This window comes from Poecilia reticulata, linkage group LG12 (genome assembly GCF_000633615.1).
Source record: "Poecilia reticulata strain Guanapo linkage group LG12, Guppy_female_1.0+MT, whole genome shotgun sequence".
NCBI lineage: Eukaryota > Metazoa > Chordata > Actinopteri > Cyprinodontiformes > Poeciliidae > Poecilia > Poecilia reticulata.
Window position 1 is genome coordinate 25,234,354 of NC_024342.1, and position 15,232 is coordinate 25,249,585.

Genomic DNA, 15,232 nt, shown 5'->3' on the forward strand with positions numbered 1-15,232 from the left:
AAAGAGAGCGCCATAACTTGTGCTGTAGCTGCCGCTCAGCTATTTTCCTGTCCGTGAAAACCCGCCTACTCCTGCCTGGGGTCCAATCAGAAACTGACATTTTAAGTTAACTTCCGTTGCAATCAAACTCTGTAATAGAGTTTGACTGTGAATGTACGAGTTTGTAAGTTTTGGCCCTTGGGGTCTCTCATATAATCAAATAACCCTCTCTGGGTTTGTCACAGAAAAAATCCATGAAATAAATAGCACTACTTATGAAATAAATTTTCATAAAAATTTTCCATATTTTCCGGACTATAAGCCGCAGATATCTCTGCCGCTCCAGGTTTTCCACAGTGATGCAGCAGCAGAGGAGGAGGGCGGACAGACACAATTTGAGTGATAACAGGTCAATTGAATGTCACATTTATTACGTTGAAAAAGAAAAAGTTGCCCAGTTTAGATTTAAGTGAACTTATTACGGTAGTTTCTGAACAGTAACTGTAACAGTAAAAGTGCTGATCCTTCGTGTTGCTACTAGCATGTGCTAAATGAAAATGGGCGCTTTCTTCTTCTTCTTCTTTNATGTGCAACCTCAGTTAAAATTGGTCTTATAGGTGTCCCTGCGTCATCCTGAAGTGAGAAAAGTATTGTTTATGTAATCTGAAAGATTTTTTGCATGTCAAATGTCAGCAATGGTAGCACATATGTGGTTTACAGAATTTTTTGCCCACATAATGTTTTAATTTATTTTCAGATGCATGATTTCCTTTAGCTAATCAATTAACACAAAAGTTTTACATTTTTAAAGCCGCAGGAGAGAAACATGAATCAAACATAAACCGGAGATGCACTTTTATTTTGAAAAGAGAGCGCCATAACTTGTGCTGTCGCTGCCGCTCAGCTATTTTCCTGTCCGTGAAAACCCGCCTACTCCTGCCTGGGGTCCAATCAGAAACTGACATTTTAAGTTAACTTCTGTTGCAATCAAACTCTAATAGAATTTGTAAGTTTTGGCCCTTGGGGTCTCTCATATAATCAAATAACCCTCTCTGGGTTTGTCACAGAAACAATCCAGGAAATAAATAGCACTATTTATGGAATAAATGTTCATAAAAATTTTCCGTATTTTCCGGACTATAAGCCGCAGATATCTCTGCCGCTCCAGGTTTTCCACAACGATGCAGCAGCAGCAGCAGCAGAGGGGGGCGGACACCTAACATTTGAGTCATAACAGGTCAATTGAATATCACATTTATTATGGTTGAAAAATAAAAAGTTGCCAAGTTTAGATTTAACTGAACTGATTACGGCCGTTTCCAAACAGTAACTGTAACAGTAAAAGTGCTGATCCTTCGTGTTGCTACTAGCATGTGCTAAATTAAAATGGGCGCCTTGTTCTTCTTCTTCTTTAGATTTCAACAGCAGCTTGCATCCATTATTGTTCCACTACTGCCATCTACTGGATCCTAATATCTATGCCTCAAATCCTCATATCAGTATTAAAAATAAAAAAAAATCTTTTTCCCCTCAATGCTATTTAACTGATCAACATTCTCAAATTTCAATTCCCTATTAAAACCTAATTCCATTTTAATGACGCTTTCTTCTTTCTCTTCTTTTTGTTTGTCTTTTATTTCGAATTTTGACTTCCAATGATTCACTTCCTGCTAAAGAGCCCCCTGGTGGCTGAAGAAAAATCCACATATAATCCACAAGGTTCAAAACGTAGAAAAAAGTAGCGGCTTATAGTCTGGAAAATAAAGTAAATGGAAGAAAAAAATCTGAATGCTTTCTGGTGTTATTCAGGGGACCGGACCAAATGTGGAGGCGGGCCGGATGCGGCCCGCGGGCCGTAGTTTGGGGACCACTGCAGTAAATTGATGCYGTTAGTTCAAACCATGTATGGAGACCCCAAACTGTGCAATCCCTATTGTTTTTCCTTTTTCAGGATACTGCTACCATCATGTATCAACAGCTCCGCTTCAGAATCACCAGCAGCGCCAAACACTAGAAGGTTTAAGCAAACTTTATTAATCTGATTGAACAATTTATCTAATAAACAATTGTTTGGAAGCTAATAAATTGTTTCCATGTTTACAATAAAAAAGGTARTTATGGCCACATTATGGTGCAACCAATCAAAAGTTTCCTCCTAAACAAAATGGCTGCTGCCACAGCGTGGTATTCAAGCTCACCAAGATATTCACTGTGAAAATGACTTTATTCTGTAGTGAGAAAAAAATACATGTATGTTTATAGAAACATAAATGTAAAGCCAACATAGTGAGACAGATTTAATGTGACATTCCAATGAAAACTCCAGAGTAATGCAGTGATTTTATTTTTTACAAAAATGTGCAAAAAAAAAAAACTAAAGTGAAGAAAAAACTTGGCACGAGGAAAGTGATGCTCCAGGATGTTTTCTCCCATCAACAGGGAAGGTGAGGAAGAGGAGGCTGGATCTGTGGCTTCATTTAAAGGCTGCTGAAACTAAATAAACCACTTTGTCTACAGAAAGTATAAAGAACTGGTAACAAATAAAAAAGAAACATTGGATTTGATACTCAGCACAACAGATTCCCACAAAAACCAGCAAATTACTACAATGAAAAATACAAAATATTAAGGAAATTCAGCAATTTGACATCAATCTGGGGAAATAAAATGCAAATCATAATTTCAAAAGATTAATAAACATCAACAAAAAATAATTTTTTTTGAGAATTAAGGCCATTTGTATGAAGAGCAGAAGGAAAAACAAAAAACAGAAAAATGTAAACTTGTAATTAACCCCAACTCAGTTTGTAACAAAACCCAAAAACTCAACAAAAATGGAGCAGAAATCACATCAAATCCCCAAATTTAAAAAGGAAATAAATATAAAAAATAAATAAAATGGCCACCAGACAGAGGATGAAACGAAGCTTTGAGTTCAATCCAAACATTTTTCATTTGAAAATGAGGATAAAAAATGTTTCTGTTCAAACTGTTGGAGAACAAAAACTAAATGGTGATTTGTAGTTTTCCTGCTAAGTGAAGATAAATCTTTGCCTTCCAGTCATTAAAAACAGGGATTTTTACATGAAYACACACATTCACAGCTTGCAGAGTGTAAGGCTTGAACCGCTTGGCCTCACTTTGGGACGGGTGGGTTGGATTTATTGCACAAGAACACTTGGTGTGGGTGGGTGGGTTCTTATTCGGCCCTCTGACCGGTTCTGGATGGGTTCCGTCTCCTCAGCAGAGCCGGACGAGAGTTGAAAGGGTTAAAAATGTGAAGTTGGAGAACACTGGAAGCTGGTGAGGTTTTCCACAGCAGCCAAGACAGGTCAAAGGTCACAGCAGCAGACCCACTCATCATCTTCCCTCCTCCACTGATCGGGTTTCAGACTTGAGCCGGACGAACTCCTTGGCGACGTCGTCGTTGGAGCGCTGGGACAGGATCCGCATGGCGGTCAGGCCCGTGTCGTCCATGGAGATGCGCTGCCCCAGGGGGCACCAGCAGGCGCAGTTGCCCCTCTCCATGATGTCCCTCAGCTGCACCACGGCCAGGCCCACCACCCGGTCGGCGCGGCCGAAGCAGTAGTCCTTGACGCAGGCTTGGACCTCGTAGCACTCGAAGCCGTCCTGGACRCCCAGAACGCTGCAGGCCGAGAGCAGAACTSCATGTTAACGTCCAGTTTCCTGGTCCAGTGGTGCTAATGCGCTAATAGCAGAGCTAATTTTTCATTTTGTGCTTTTTTTTGATAACTTTGAAAACCTTAAGCAAACTTARCTTTCGCTAAATTAATTTTCCATTTAAAATCAAAAGCGCTGTTTTAMTTTGGTTGTCATAAATTTTCATTTGTCATGAGATCAGCAGTGCCAGGCTACACTGTCTCTAACCTAYTAAAATGCTAATAGCGGAAATATTTTTTTGCTCAGCACACTTAGATTCCCCTAAATTAGTTTTCCAGTTAAATTCTAAAGCACAGATTTAATTTTGCTGTTTTATAAAYTTTCAGTGGAATAAAGTTTGACATCTGCAGTGGAAGGCATGCTAACGCTAATYTGCTACCATTCTAGCTTTTTGCTAACTTTAAAATCTATCGGTGCACTTAGCTTCCGCTAAAGGAACTTCTCAGAATAAATTCTGAATATATTGGAAAGAAAAATTATTTTAGGAAAATGTAAGTCTGCCAAATGTTTGCAAAGTTAGCAAAAAACCCAACAAAGAGTTGGCTCTGCCATAAGTGCATTAGTTGAAGTGTGCCYACTTTGCTTTATAGAACAAAAATACATGGAATAATTTAAAATGCATCCCTAARTGTGTTTCTCTCTAACTTACAAGTGGAAGGTCTCGTTGTATTTGGGGGACCAGCTGTTGTTCTTGGATTTGGTCTGAAATCGACGCTTCTTGTCGCCGAGGTGCGGCCCGATCATCGTCACCTCCACGAAGGGTCTGAACATCCCAGACGTCTGCCACTTCAAATCGCTGGCTTCAATCACTGCATTGATATGTATGGACACAAAAACYTCAACTAGAGTTRCATTAAAACGCTCCAACTTTGATTTTACTGGTTAAAAACCATCCCAAACGGACCTTTGAGGGTAACTTTCCGCTCTCCGCTCTTCGGATGAGTGTAGAGCTCAATCTGCAGGGAAACCTCTCCGATGGGTTTGTCCACTCCTGAGCCTGGTGTGACAGAAACGGGAACATTTGGTCCAACGGAGGCAAATAAAAACCCTTTTTATAGAGCCATGCGACAGAAACACAGGCTCCAGGAAACAAAAGACGACACAACGATGAAGGGAAGGCGGGTTGATGGTGATTTCATGGAGACCTACCCCTGCTGGGCNCTACACTGTCTCTAACCTATTAAAATGCTAATAGCGGAAATATTTTTTTGCTCAGCACACTTAGATTCCCCTAAATTAGTTTTCCAGTTAAATTCTAAAGCACAGATTTAATTTTGCTGTTTTATAAAYTTTCAGTGGAATAAAGTTTGACATCTGCAGTGGAAGGCATGCTAACGCTAATYTGCTACCATTCTAGCTTTTTGCTAACTTTAAAATCTATCGGTGCACTTAGCTTCCGCTAAAGGAACTTCTCAGAATAAATTCTGAATATATTGGAAAGAAAAATTATTTTAGGAAAATGTAAGTCTGCCAAATGTTTGCAAAGTTAGCAAAAAACCCAACAAAGAGTTGGCTCTGCCATAAGTGCATTAGTTGAAGTGTGCCYACTTTGCTTTATAGAACAAAAATACATGGAATAATTTAAAATGCATCCCTAARTGTGTTTCTCTCTAACTTACAAGTGGAAGGTCTCGTTGTATTTGGGGGACCAGCTGTTGTTCTTGGATTTGGTCTGAAATCGACGCTTCTTGTCGCCGAGGTGCGGCCCGATCATCGTCACCTCCACGAAGGGTCTGAACATCCCAGACGTCTGCCACTTCAAATCGCTGGCTTCAATCACTGCATTGATATGTATGGACACAAAAACYTCAACTAGAGTTRCATTAAAACGCTCCAACTTTGATTTTACTGGTTAAAAACCATCCCAAACGGACCTTTGAGGGTAACTTTCCGCTCTCCGCTCTTCGGATGAGTGTAGAGCTCAATCTGCAGGGAAACCTCTCCGATGGGTTTGTCCACTCCTGAGCCTGGTGTGACAGAAACGGGAACATTTGGTCCAACGGAGGCAAATAAAAACCCTTTTTATAGAGCCATGCGACAGAAACACAGGCTCCAGGAAACAAAAGACGACACAACGATGAAGGGAAGGCGGGTTGATGGTGATTTCATGGAGACCTACCCCTGCTGGGCTGGATTTTCTCATTAGGAGTTAACCTAACACCCTTCCCATTGTGCACTGGCACAGAGGCAGCAGGAGATAAAAACAAGACAGCGACTTAAACAACCGAGTCCAGAAGGTAAAAGCAGCCAGGAATCTGAAACGCTCCCGTGTCCGAGCTCCTCTGAGGCGTTCTGGACCTACCCTGTGAATGCTGCGTGGTCACAAAGGTCTGGATGAGCGTGTCGGTGGTCTGGGTGTAGAGAGACAGAGCGTGGCGGAGCGACGAAAGCTCGGCGCTCTTCTCCAGGAAAGCTTTCTTCAAGCCGTTCCCRCCCGCGTGGAAGTATTGCTGCACAGGAAACAAGACGGGACGACCAGAGGAATCACAACTCTGGAAACGGAATGACTGGACGTAAAGTGGAAAAAAGACTCAATAGAAACCAGTTAAAGTCCTTAAAAATGAAGGAATTCTACAAACTGAACAAAATCCTGCCAAGTATTTTTTTTCTAGTTTGTAATGCACTTAAAATAAAACAAAAAATAACTTACAAGTAACGTTTTGGCAAGATGATTATTCTGAGTCAATGATTCCATAATRTTGATTTTAAAAAGTGACAGTTCTGCTGGCAGATTATTAACCTTTAAAATGAGTTAAATGTGACGATCTGCCACCGGAACCAGTTATTTTTCATCAATATTAAGAAATTACCTACAATATTAAAATAAGTTGGAAGCTGGGATTTTATGTGACATCTACAAATCACATAAAATGTTTCATTTTAAGTGGAACGATCTGCCCGTYACCTAGCAACCCCAGCGGAATTCCGCCCGTCACCTAGCAACCCAAGGATGAGCTATCCGAAATATGTTCATYRCAAAATCATTGTTATATAATGAGACTTTAGTCTGGTTATTATTTCACTTTATAATTTTCTCTGTATGAACTTGTACAKATAGAGGCGTTGAGCCGATGGAGCAGAGGTCAGAGGTCAGAGGTCAACGTCCTGGTCTCACCTTGATGGTGTCCAGAGCCACGTCCATGACGGCACACTGCCTGGGCGTCAGGCTTTTAGCATCTCCTGCCATGTGATCCTAAACAACCAAACCAAGACTTAGACTAGACCAACTCACCGGAGAAGAGAAACTGACAGGGAACCTGATACCTTCAGTTTGGAAAGGTGTCCCAGTTCTTTGGCAGCAGAAAGGATCTGTGCTCCCTTCAGGAAACAGAAAAAGTCATGATTAACTTTGGTTCTCAGTAGCCTTGTTTTTTAAGTATCGGATTAGAAAAGATGGAAGAAAAAAACAAACATAGATAAAACCTGGTGAACATTTCATGTTCATCTTCATAGTCCCATGTTTTCATCTGCTCTGTGTGACTGTAAGATGTTTGGCTTGTTGTTTCATAATTAAACTGAATGAATAAATCAGGATGAATAAAAATAGATTTATTTTTGGATCGCGTTTGTCAAAATGTCTACATCTATTTTTTTATTTTAAGAAAATACGTAAATCATCTGACACAATTATGATTTGATTCACTTCAAAATGGCAGCCATGTTTCCATCCAGTGTGAAACAAACTTTGAGCAAATGTTTCTAATGTTGGAAAAAAGAAAATTACACTGAAAAAACTAAGATTTTTGGTCCAGTTTCTATGGTAAATGTGACCATTATGAATTACAGCAACACTGAATTTCCCTTTGGGCTCAATAAACGGTTTGAATCTGAATTTTGACATTTCTTAATTCACTTTAAGACAAAACTAACTTGGTAGAAACTTCAGCAAGAACAAAAAGCTTCTTTTAAGTCAATAATTCCTTAATATTGATGAAAAACTACTAGTACTGGCAGATATTTCACTTGCAACTTCAGAAAAATGTATCATTTTAAGTGGAACGATCTGCCCGTCACCTAGCAACCCCAGCGGAATTCCGCCCGTCACCTAGCAACCCAAGGATGAGCTATCCGAAATATGTTCATCACAAAATCATTGTTATATAATGAGACTTTAGTCTGGTTATTATTTCACTTTATAATTTTCTCTGTATGAACTTGTACAKATAGAGGCGTTGAGCCGATGGAGCAGAGGTCAGAGGTCAGAGGTCAACGTCCTGGTCTCACCTTGATGGTGTCCAGAGCCACGTCCATGACGGCACACTGCCTGGGCGTCAGGCTTTTAGCATCTCCTGCCATGTGATCCTAAACAACCAAACCAAGACTTAGACTAGACCAACTCACCGGAGAAGAGAAACTGACAGGGAACCTGATACCTTCAGTTTGGAAAGGTGTCCCAGTTCTTTGGCAGCAGAAAGGATCTGTGCTCCCTTCAGGAAACAGAAAAAGTCATGATTAACTTTGGTTCTCAGTAGCCTTGTTTTTTAAGTATCGGATTAGAAAAGATGGAAGAAAAAAACAAACATAGATAAAACCTGATGAACATTTCATGTTCATCTTCATAGTCCCATGTTTTCATCTGCTCTGTGTGACTGTAAGATGTTTGGCTTGTTGTTTCATAATTAAACTGAATGAATAAATCAGGATGAATAAAAATAGATTTATTTTTGGATCGCGTTTGTCAAAATGTCTACATCTATTTTTTTATTTTAAGAAAATACGTAAATCATCTGACACAATTATGATTTGATTCACTTCAAAATGGCAGCCATGTTTCCATCCAGTGTGAAACAAACTTTGAGCAAATGTTTCTAATGTTGGAAAAAAGAAAATTACACTGAAAAAACTAAGATTTTTGGTCCAGTTTCTATGGTAAATGTGACCATTATGAATTACAGCAACACTGAATTTCCCTTTGGGCTCAATAAACKGTTTGAATCTGAATTTTGACATTTCTTAATTCACTTTAAGACAAAACTAACTTGGTAGAAACTTCAGCAAGAACAAAAAGCTTCTTTTAAGTCAATAATTCCTTAATAWTGATGAAAAAGTTCTAGTTTTATTGGCAGATTATTTAATTTATACCAAGGGAAAATGTTTTGTTGTAACTGAAATAAACTGCCTGTTACCTAGCAACCTCAGTGGAATTCCACCCATCACCTAGCAACCGAAGTGAAGGCTAAACAAACTATGTTTCAAACTGGATAAAAGACGTAGTGCTAAAGCTAAAASTAGAGAAAATCAGGGATGTGATGAGAGGCTGTGAGAATAAACTGAATAAAACTTGGAAATAGTTTCTGATCTTTCAGTGAAGCCTCAGCAGTCGATCAGGAACAGAAACTCTGGACACTTTGAGCAGCGGCTCCAGAAATATTGACATGAATGATCTCAGTTTTTCTTTCTGACAGTGTTTATGGGAACGTTGGTTGTTTATTGTGCGTTTTGTTTTGTATATTTTGTCTTTCCTCTTCCTTGGTTTTGAATATAATGTGAAAATACTAATAAATATATTAAACAYTAAAATATGTTCATTCATTTTTTATTTTTTGCAAAAATCATYRTTACATAATGAGGTTTTAGTCTGGTAATTATTTCCCTTATAAGATGGCAAAAACATTTTGTTTTAGGTGAAATAATCATTAATATTAAGGAATTATTGACGTGGAACAAACTCCTATGTAACTTTCAAGGTAGTTTTGTCAGATTCCAAGTGAATCAAGTGATTCGTTTGATTTCTGCACTTTYTGTTTAGACCACAAATCTTTGGTAAATTGTGTCTTTTSTGTCATTCAGACTTTTCAGGACGTTTTAAAAATGAACTGAATGAAGCTGTCGACTCACGAAGGTGTCGTTGCCCTGCGGCAGGACGATGTTCTTCTCCAGGCTGGTCATCACGATCCTCCACAGCTCCTTCAGAACGCGCTTCAGTACGGTTTTCTCACACACCGTGGCGAACAGCGTTAATCTGCAAAAACAAGACRCACACACACACACACACACTTACACACACCAACAGAGCAGCCGTGTTTGGGAAGAATCCCACTGAACCCACTGCGCATCCAGGAAGTCCATGAGCGGCCGCAGCATGTTGTCCGAGTCGGCCTCCACCTGGTTCTTGGCGTTTTCGTTGAGCGGTCCTTTGATCTGGTACAGCAGCGACGCCATCTGTCGCATGCAGTCAGTGATGCGGCTCTGGAAGCTGGAAGAGGAGAAGAAGAAGGAGAAGGAGTGATGGAGTCGGACGGAGGCGGAGCCACGGGGAGCGTTAGCGTACCTGTTCCCAAACGTGCTGCTGAGGTCGTCCAGAACGTTGTTGAGCCGAACCTGCAGGTCGGTCAGCAGGTCGCTGGCCTCYGTGTCCATCTGGAGGAGAGAAGATGATGATGATGATGATGTGGTTTCAGAGACAGAAAGAAAGACGAGGACAAAACTGGAACCTAAACTACTTTAAATCACTTCTAAAGTTAAATTAGTAGAAAACACCTGGGAGTTTTAAGGTGTTTTACTAGCAGCTTAGACTCAGTTGGTGAGGTTTGCATTGATTTCCAGCCCATTTCTACTAAACATGCATGTTACAGTTCACCTCCTGTAACAAACATCAACTCACCTTATGATCCTCACATGCATGTTCTCTCTATGTGGCAGAAAGTTGGGAGGTAAAACAAGACATTTTGGATGAAATGCCCCTTTTTAGCTGCATATTAAGGATTTCATTAGGACATTCTGCTTGTGCCTACCTGCTCAAACGGTTCGTCCGTCTTTGTGTTAGAAAATTGTTAGAGATATAAACAAACAAAGTGTCAAAAAGCCCTGGAAAGATGGAGGAGCTGCAGAACAAATGGTTTCTGGACTTTTTGCTTCAGATTAAGGAGATTTAAACCCAGATGACATGTTTAACCCACATCCTGCTCAGTCTGTCGCACAGGATTTAGGAAAGGAGCAAAACAAAGTGATAAAATGAAAAAATACAACTGAGGGGGAAGTGAAAGTGGCACTTTTATGGAAAATAAGGGAAAATGGTGCTAATCTAAAGAGGAAATCCTCACAGATGGGAATAAAATCATGTTGGATGTTTTAGTTTCAGTTTGGGGAAAATCAGAAATGACTTTGGATTTGGAGAAAGACGGATGTTAAAAACCATGTCACACTGCAACAAACCTCGGCCTCCATTTCCTCCCCTTCCTCTTTAACTTCCTCCTCTTCCTCACTTCCTTCAAACTAGGAGTTGCAGTAAAGAGGCGACACACAGGTTTTGTCTGGTTGCTTCCATTCAGATCATTGTACAGTGGGTTTTTTAAAAGGCTTATATGCAGTCATGTTTTACATGTTTGCATATGTGGTGGACTTGCCTGCCATGCTAACGCGCCGATCTTCAGCTAGGAAAGCAGAGAAAAGGTAAAGAATGTCTTTCTCCAGCAATAGTTACAAAAATGACTTCTTATTGGGTCAAAACATGAATATTATCAAAAAACCGCTAATTATTAACATGTAGTTTTGGTCTAGTTTCTTGTTTAAATATATTAGGACACTTAAAATAAGACGGAACTAATTTACAAGTAACTTTTCAGAAAGATATTTGAGCGTAAAGGNATCCTCCACAGCTCCTTCAGAACGCGCTTCAGTACGGTTTTCTCACACACCGTGGCGAACAGCGTTAATCTGCAAAAACAAGACGCACACACACACACACACACTTACACACACCAACAGAGCAGCCGTGTTTGGGAAGAATCCCACTGAACCCACTGCGCATCCAGGAAGTCCATGAGCGGCCGCAGCATGTTGTCCGAGTCGGCCTCCACCTGGTTCTTGGCGTTTTCGTTGAGCGGTCCTTTGATCTGGTACAGCAGCGACGCCATCTGTCGCATGCAGTCGGTGATGCGGCTCTGGAAGCTGGAAGAGGAGAAGAAGAAGAAGGAGAAGGAGTGATGGAGTCGGACGGAGGCGGAGCCACGGGGAGCGTTAGCGTACCTGTTCCCAAACGTGCTGCTGAGGTCGTCCAGAACGTTGTTGAGCCGAACCTGCAGGTCGGTCAGCAGGTCGCTGGCCTCYGTGTCCATCTGGAGGAGAGAAGATGATGATGATGATGATGTGGTTTCAGAGACAGAAAGAAAGACGAGGACAAAACTGGAACCTAAACTACTTTAAATCACTTCTAAAGTTAAATTAGTAGAAAACACCTGGGAGTTTTAAGGTGTTTTACTAGCAGCTTAGACTCAGTTGGTGAGGTTTGCATTGATTTCCAGCCCATTTCTACTAAACATGCATGTTACAGTTCACCTCCTGTAACAAACATCAACTCACCTTATGATCCTCACATGCATGTTCTCTCTATGTGGCAGAAAGTTGGGAGGTAAAACAAGACATTTTGGATGAAATGCCCCTTTTTAGCTGCATATTAAGGATTTCATTAGGACATTCTGCTTGTGCCTACCTGCTCAAACGGTTCGTCCGTCTTTGTGTTAGAAAATTGTTAGAGATATAAACAAACAAAGTGTCAAAAAGCCCTGGAAAGATGGAGGAGCTGCAGAACAAATGGTTTCTGGACTTTTTGCTTCAGATTAAGGAGATTTAAACCCAGATGACATGTTTAACCCACATCCTGCTCAGTCTGTCGCACAGGATTTAGGAAAGGAGCAAAACAAAGTGATAAAATGAAAAAATACAACTGAGGGGGAAGTGAAAGTGGCACTTTTATGGAAAATAAGGGAAAATGSTGCTAATCTAAAGAGGAAATCCTCACAGATGGGAATAAAAYCATGTTGGATGTTTTAGTTTCAGTTTGGGGAAAATCAGAAATGACTTTGGATTTGGAGAAAGACGGATGTTAAAAACCAYGTCACACTGCAACAAACCTCGGCCTCCATTTCCTCCCCTTCCTCTTTAACTTCCTCCTCTTCCTCACTTCCTTCAAACTAGGAGTTGCAGTAAAGAGGCGACACAMAGGTTTTGTCTGGTTGCTTCCATTCAGATCATTGTACAGTGGGTTTTTTAAAAGGCTTATATGCAGTCATGTTTTACATGTTTGCATATGTGGTGGACTTGCCTGCCATGCTAACGCGCCGATCTTCAGCTAGGAAAGCAGAGAAAAGGTAAAGAATGTCTTTCTCCAGCAATAGTTACAAAAATGACTTCTTATTGGGTCAAAACATGAATATTATCAAAAAACCGCTAATTATTAACATGTAGTTTTGGTCTAGTTTCTTGTTTAAATATATTAGGACACTTAAAATAAGACGGAACTAATTTACAAGTAACTTTTCAGAAAGATATTTGAGCGTAAAGGGAATTTTTTCCACAGTTTGAGACACATTAAGATCCTTCCATAAAGGAAAACGYACATTTTTCTGGACAAAAACTTTTGAATTTCATATTAAAATGTTCATTTGACAGAGTGATTCTTTTTCAAGGCAGCCTTAATTAATTTAGTTTCAAATGAATACAACATGGTGCATTTAGCAACTCAATGAGAATCGATAAGGAATCAAGTTGATATGATAGAATCACCAATTTCTCATCACTTCCCGTCTCTCCTTATTGATRAATTAATTTATATCACACTACATCGCCAAATAAGTTGGGAAAGTTCTTATTTTTTCGCACATTAATTATTTTGTCAAGCCACTTGTTTATTTTTATGTTTATTGCCAATTTTGTCATGGTGATGRGACGTAAAACAAAAATCTTTTTCAAAAAAGTTTGGAATTTGAGMGTCGATTGTTTATTGTTTTGCCAGAAAATGAGCTTCTACAGCAGCAGCTCATGAGAAAAGACTTTTGGTACCAGCAGCCTGCAATGCAGCGACGTTTCAGCAGAAAAAGCAGAAGCTAGAGGGTCGACTCCTACAGACTAGCTACTAACGTCTAGTCAACTGATCCACCCACCACAGGTTTTGGTTTCTCATCCTCTGCAACAACCTGCTGCTTCAGGAAGATACAAACAGTCACTGCAGATGAGTTATGTAAAGAGAAATATCCACCTTGAACCTCAAACCTACCTCCTCTCCTGCTTCCTCCTCCTCCTCTTCCTCTGTGATTTCGTCTTGCTTTAATTGTAAAGTGAATAAATGTGTTGATTTGTAAACTAACCTACAATCCAGCCATCAACTAAACAGCTCAATTATTATAAAACCTAAAAAAATATCACAAACTCCAGCATCTACAGCCCAGAACCAATCCAACGACTCCCTTCATCTACCAAACCATCCAAGCTAGCGCTAACGTACATACCCGCGCTTCCTCTGTTGCAGTCTGACACACACAAGGAGCCAATTCCAATGCAGATTAACGACGTGTTTAATGCTTTTACCATGTTTGTATTCCTAAACCCTTCCAAGCCTGTTTCCCATTTGACTCACCTGTTTGGCCCCCATTGATTCAAACATTTTCTCCAGCTGGATTCTCAGCTGCTGCACGTTATTCATGAGGACACAGGGCTGCAGGAGGACATGAGGGGGTTCAATAACAGCATTCATATCTATTTAAAATAAATGTTAGTTATCAGAATATGCTCCACRACAAAAACCTGGACAACTTACAATCTTCTCCTTGTCAATATAAGAAGGAAAGCTCTTGGTCAGGATGGCGCTGTACTGCAGGAGAACTTTGGCGATTGTCTGCAAGAAATGAGAAATCAAAGAATCTTACTAGTAACCTGCAAATGTGCCAATAACTGAGCTAATTTTAATTTAGCAACAAAATGCGATATTGCTGCAACTCTTTAGCATAATCTTCTGCTAAATATTATGTTAACATAGCACTTTAGCTTCTATTGTGTTGGTGTAGCACTCTGGGGTTAGATTTCACTAAATACCATAAAGGTATAGCCAGGGGTGAAAGTAGTTTTAAACTTTTGGGGGTACTATGACAAATAAATGTAAAAAATAAATATATATATATATATATATCCACTATTGTGCACAGAAAGGTAGCAAGCATTTTACTTGCGCGCACACACACCTACTACGACATGCTACTCTGTGTTACTGACATTGTGTAGATTCCTAAACACGTCTACTTCTTCAAATAGCACAGTCTGACCCAAACTTTTGCCTGAGTTGTTCTTGAAATCTGCCTTTTTATCTCCAAGGCTCCTGAATGACACAAGCCAAGAACTTCTGGGTTCTGGACCTCAATAAAATTATGTACAAGTGCAGGTCTGGATCGTTCTTCTGCTTTTGTTTCCTATGTTTGGTAAAATAGTCACAGCATTAAATTGTCTGCGAAAATTAATAAAATTAAATATAATAAGTCACAGACTGTTCCTAGCACTGTGCAACGATTAATACATGAATAATCCCAATGAATTAATAGTAATTACAAATAATAGTGGATCAAAGGCTTCAGAACATTTATACCACAGCAGGTATGGAAAACCACAAAAGAAAAAATTAAATCATATACAAATCTATTAATCTCTTCACGTTAAATAAATAAAAAGTATAACGTTTTATTTAAATATTTATGTCACTTGAGTCATGCAGATCTGATCTGATCATTTCCATAGCAACGATCAGAAGCAATGTGTTGGCCAGAAGTCCAGTGAGCTCACTGATGAGGTCATAGATGACATCATG

The 15,232-nt window shown here is 39.8% G+C and overlaps 1 protein-coding gene across 5 annotated transcripts in view; it reads right to left on the bottom strand.

Annotated features, from left to right (window-relative positions):
• Positions 1-2,184: 2,184 nt before the first annotated feature.
• Positions 2,185-15,232, bottom strand: part of unc13bb (unc-13 homolog Bb (C. elegans)) — a 73,440-nt gene continuing 60,392 nt past the window's right edge. The window contains exons 31-47 of one of the 5 annotated variants that reach the window (XM_017307754.1): positions 14,195-14,272; positions 14,015-14,092; positions 12,704-12,730; positions 12,513-12,572; positions 12,092-12,112; positions 11,962-11,988; positions 11,629-11,717; positions 11,404-11,550; positions 11,248-11,316; positions 9,499-9,553; positions 8,034-8,087; positions 7,885-7,962; positions 5,963-6,110; positions 5,780-5,836; positions 5,535-5,627; positions 5,280-5,439; positions 2,185-3,625 (exon numbers count right to left, since the gene is read on the bottom strand). In XM_017307754.1, coding sequence (XP_017163243.1) covers positions 3,340-3,625; positions 5,280-5,439; positions 5,535-5,627; positions 5,780-5,836; positions 5,963-6,110; positions 7,885-7,962; positions 8,034-8,087; positions 9,499-9,553; positions 11,248-11,316; positions 11,404-11,550; positions 11,629-11,717; positions 11,962-11,988; positions 12,092-12,112; positions 12,513-12,572; positions 12,704-12,730; positions 14,015-14,092; positions 14,195-14,272 — 1,527 coding nt within the window. In that variant the 3' untranslated portion in view covers positions 2,185-3,339. Of the gene's footprint in view, positions 3,626-5,279; positions 5,440-5,534; positions 5,628-5,779; positions 5,837-5,962; positions 6,111-7,884; positions 7,963-8,033; positions 8,088-9,498; positions 9,554-11,247; positions 11,317-11,403; positions 11,551-11,628; positions 11,718-11,958; positions 11,989-12,091; positions 12,113-12,478; positions 12,731-13,221; positions 13,908-14,014; positions 14,093-14,194; positions 14,273-15,232 lie in introns of those variants that run through there. The other 4 variants (XR_535103.2, XR_001777130.1, XR_001777131.1 and 1 more) reach the window with 4 other exon arrangements.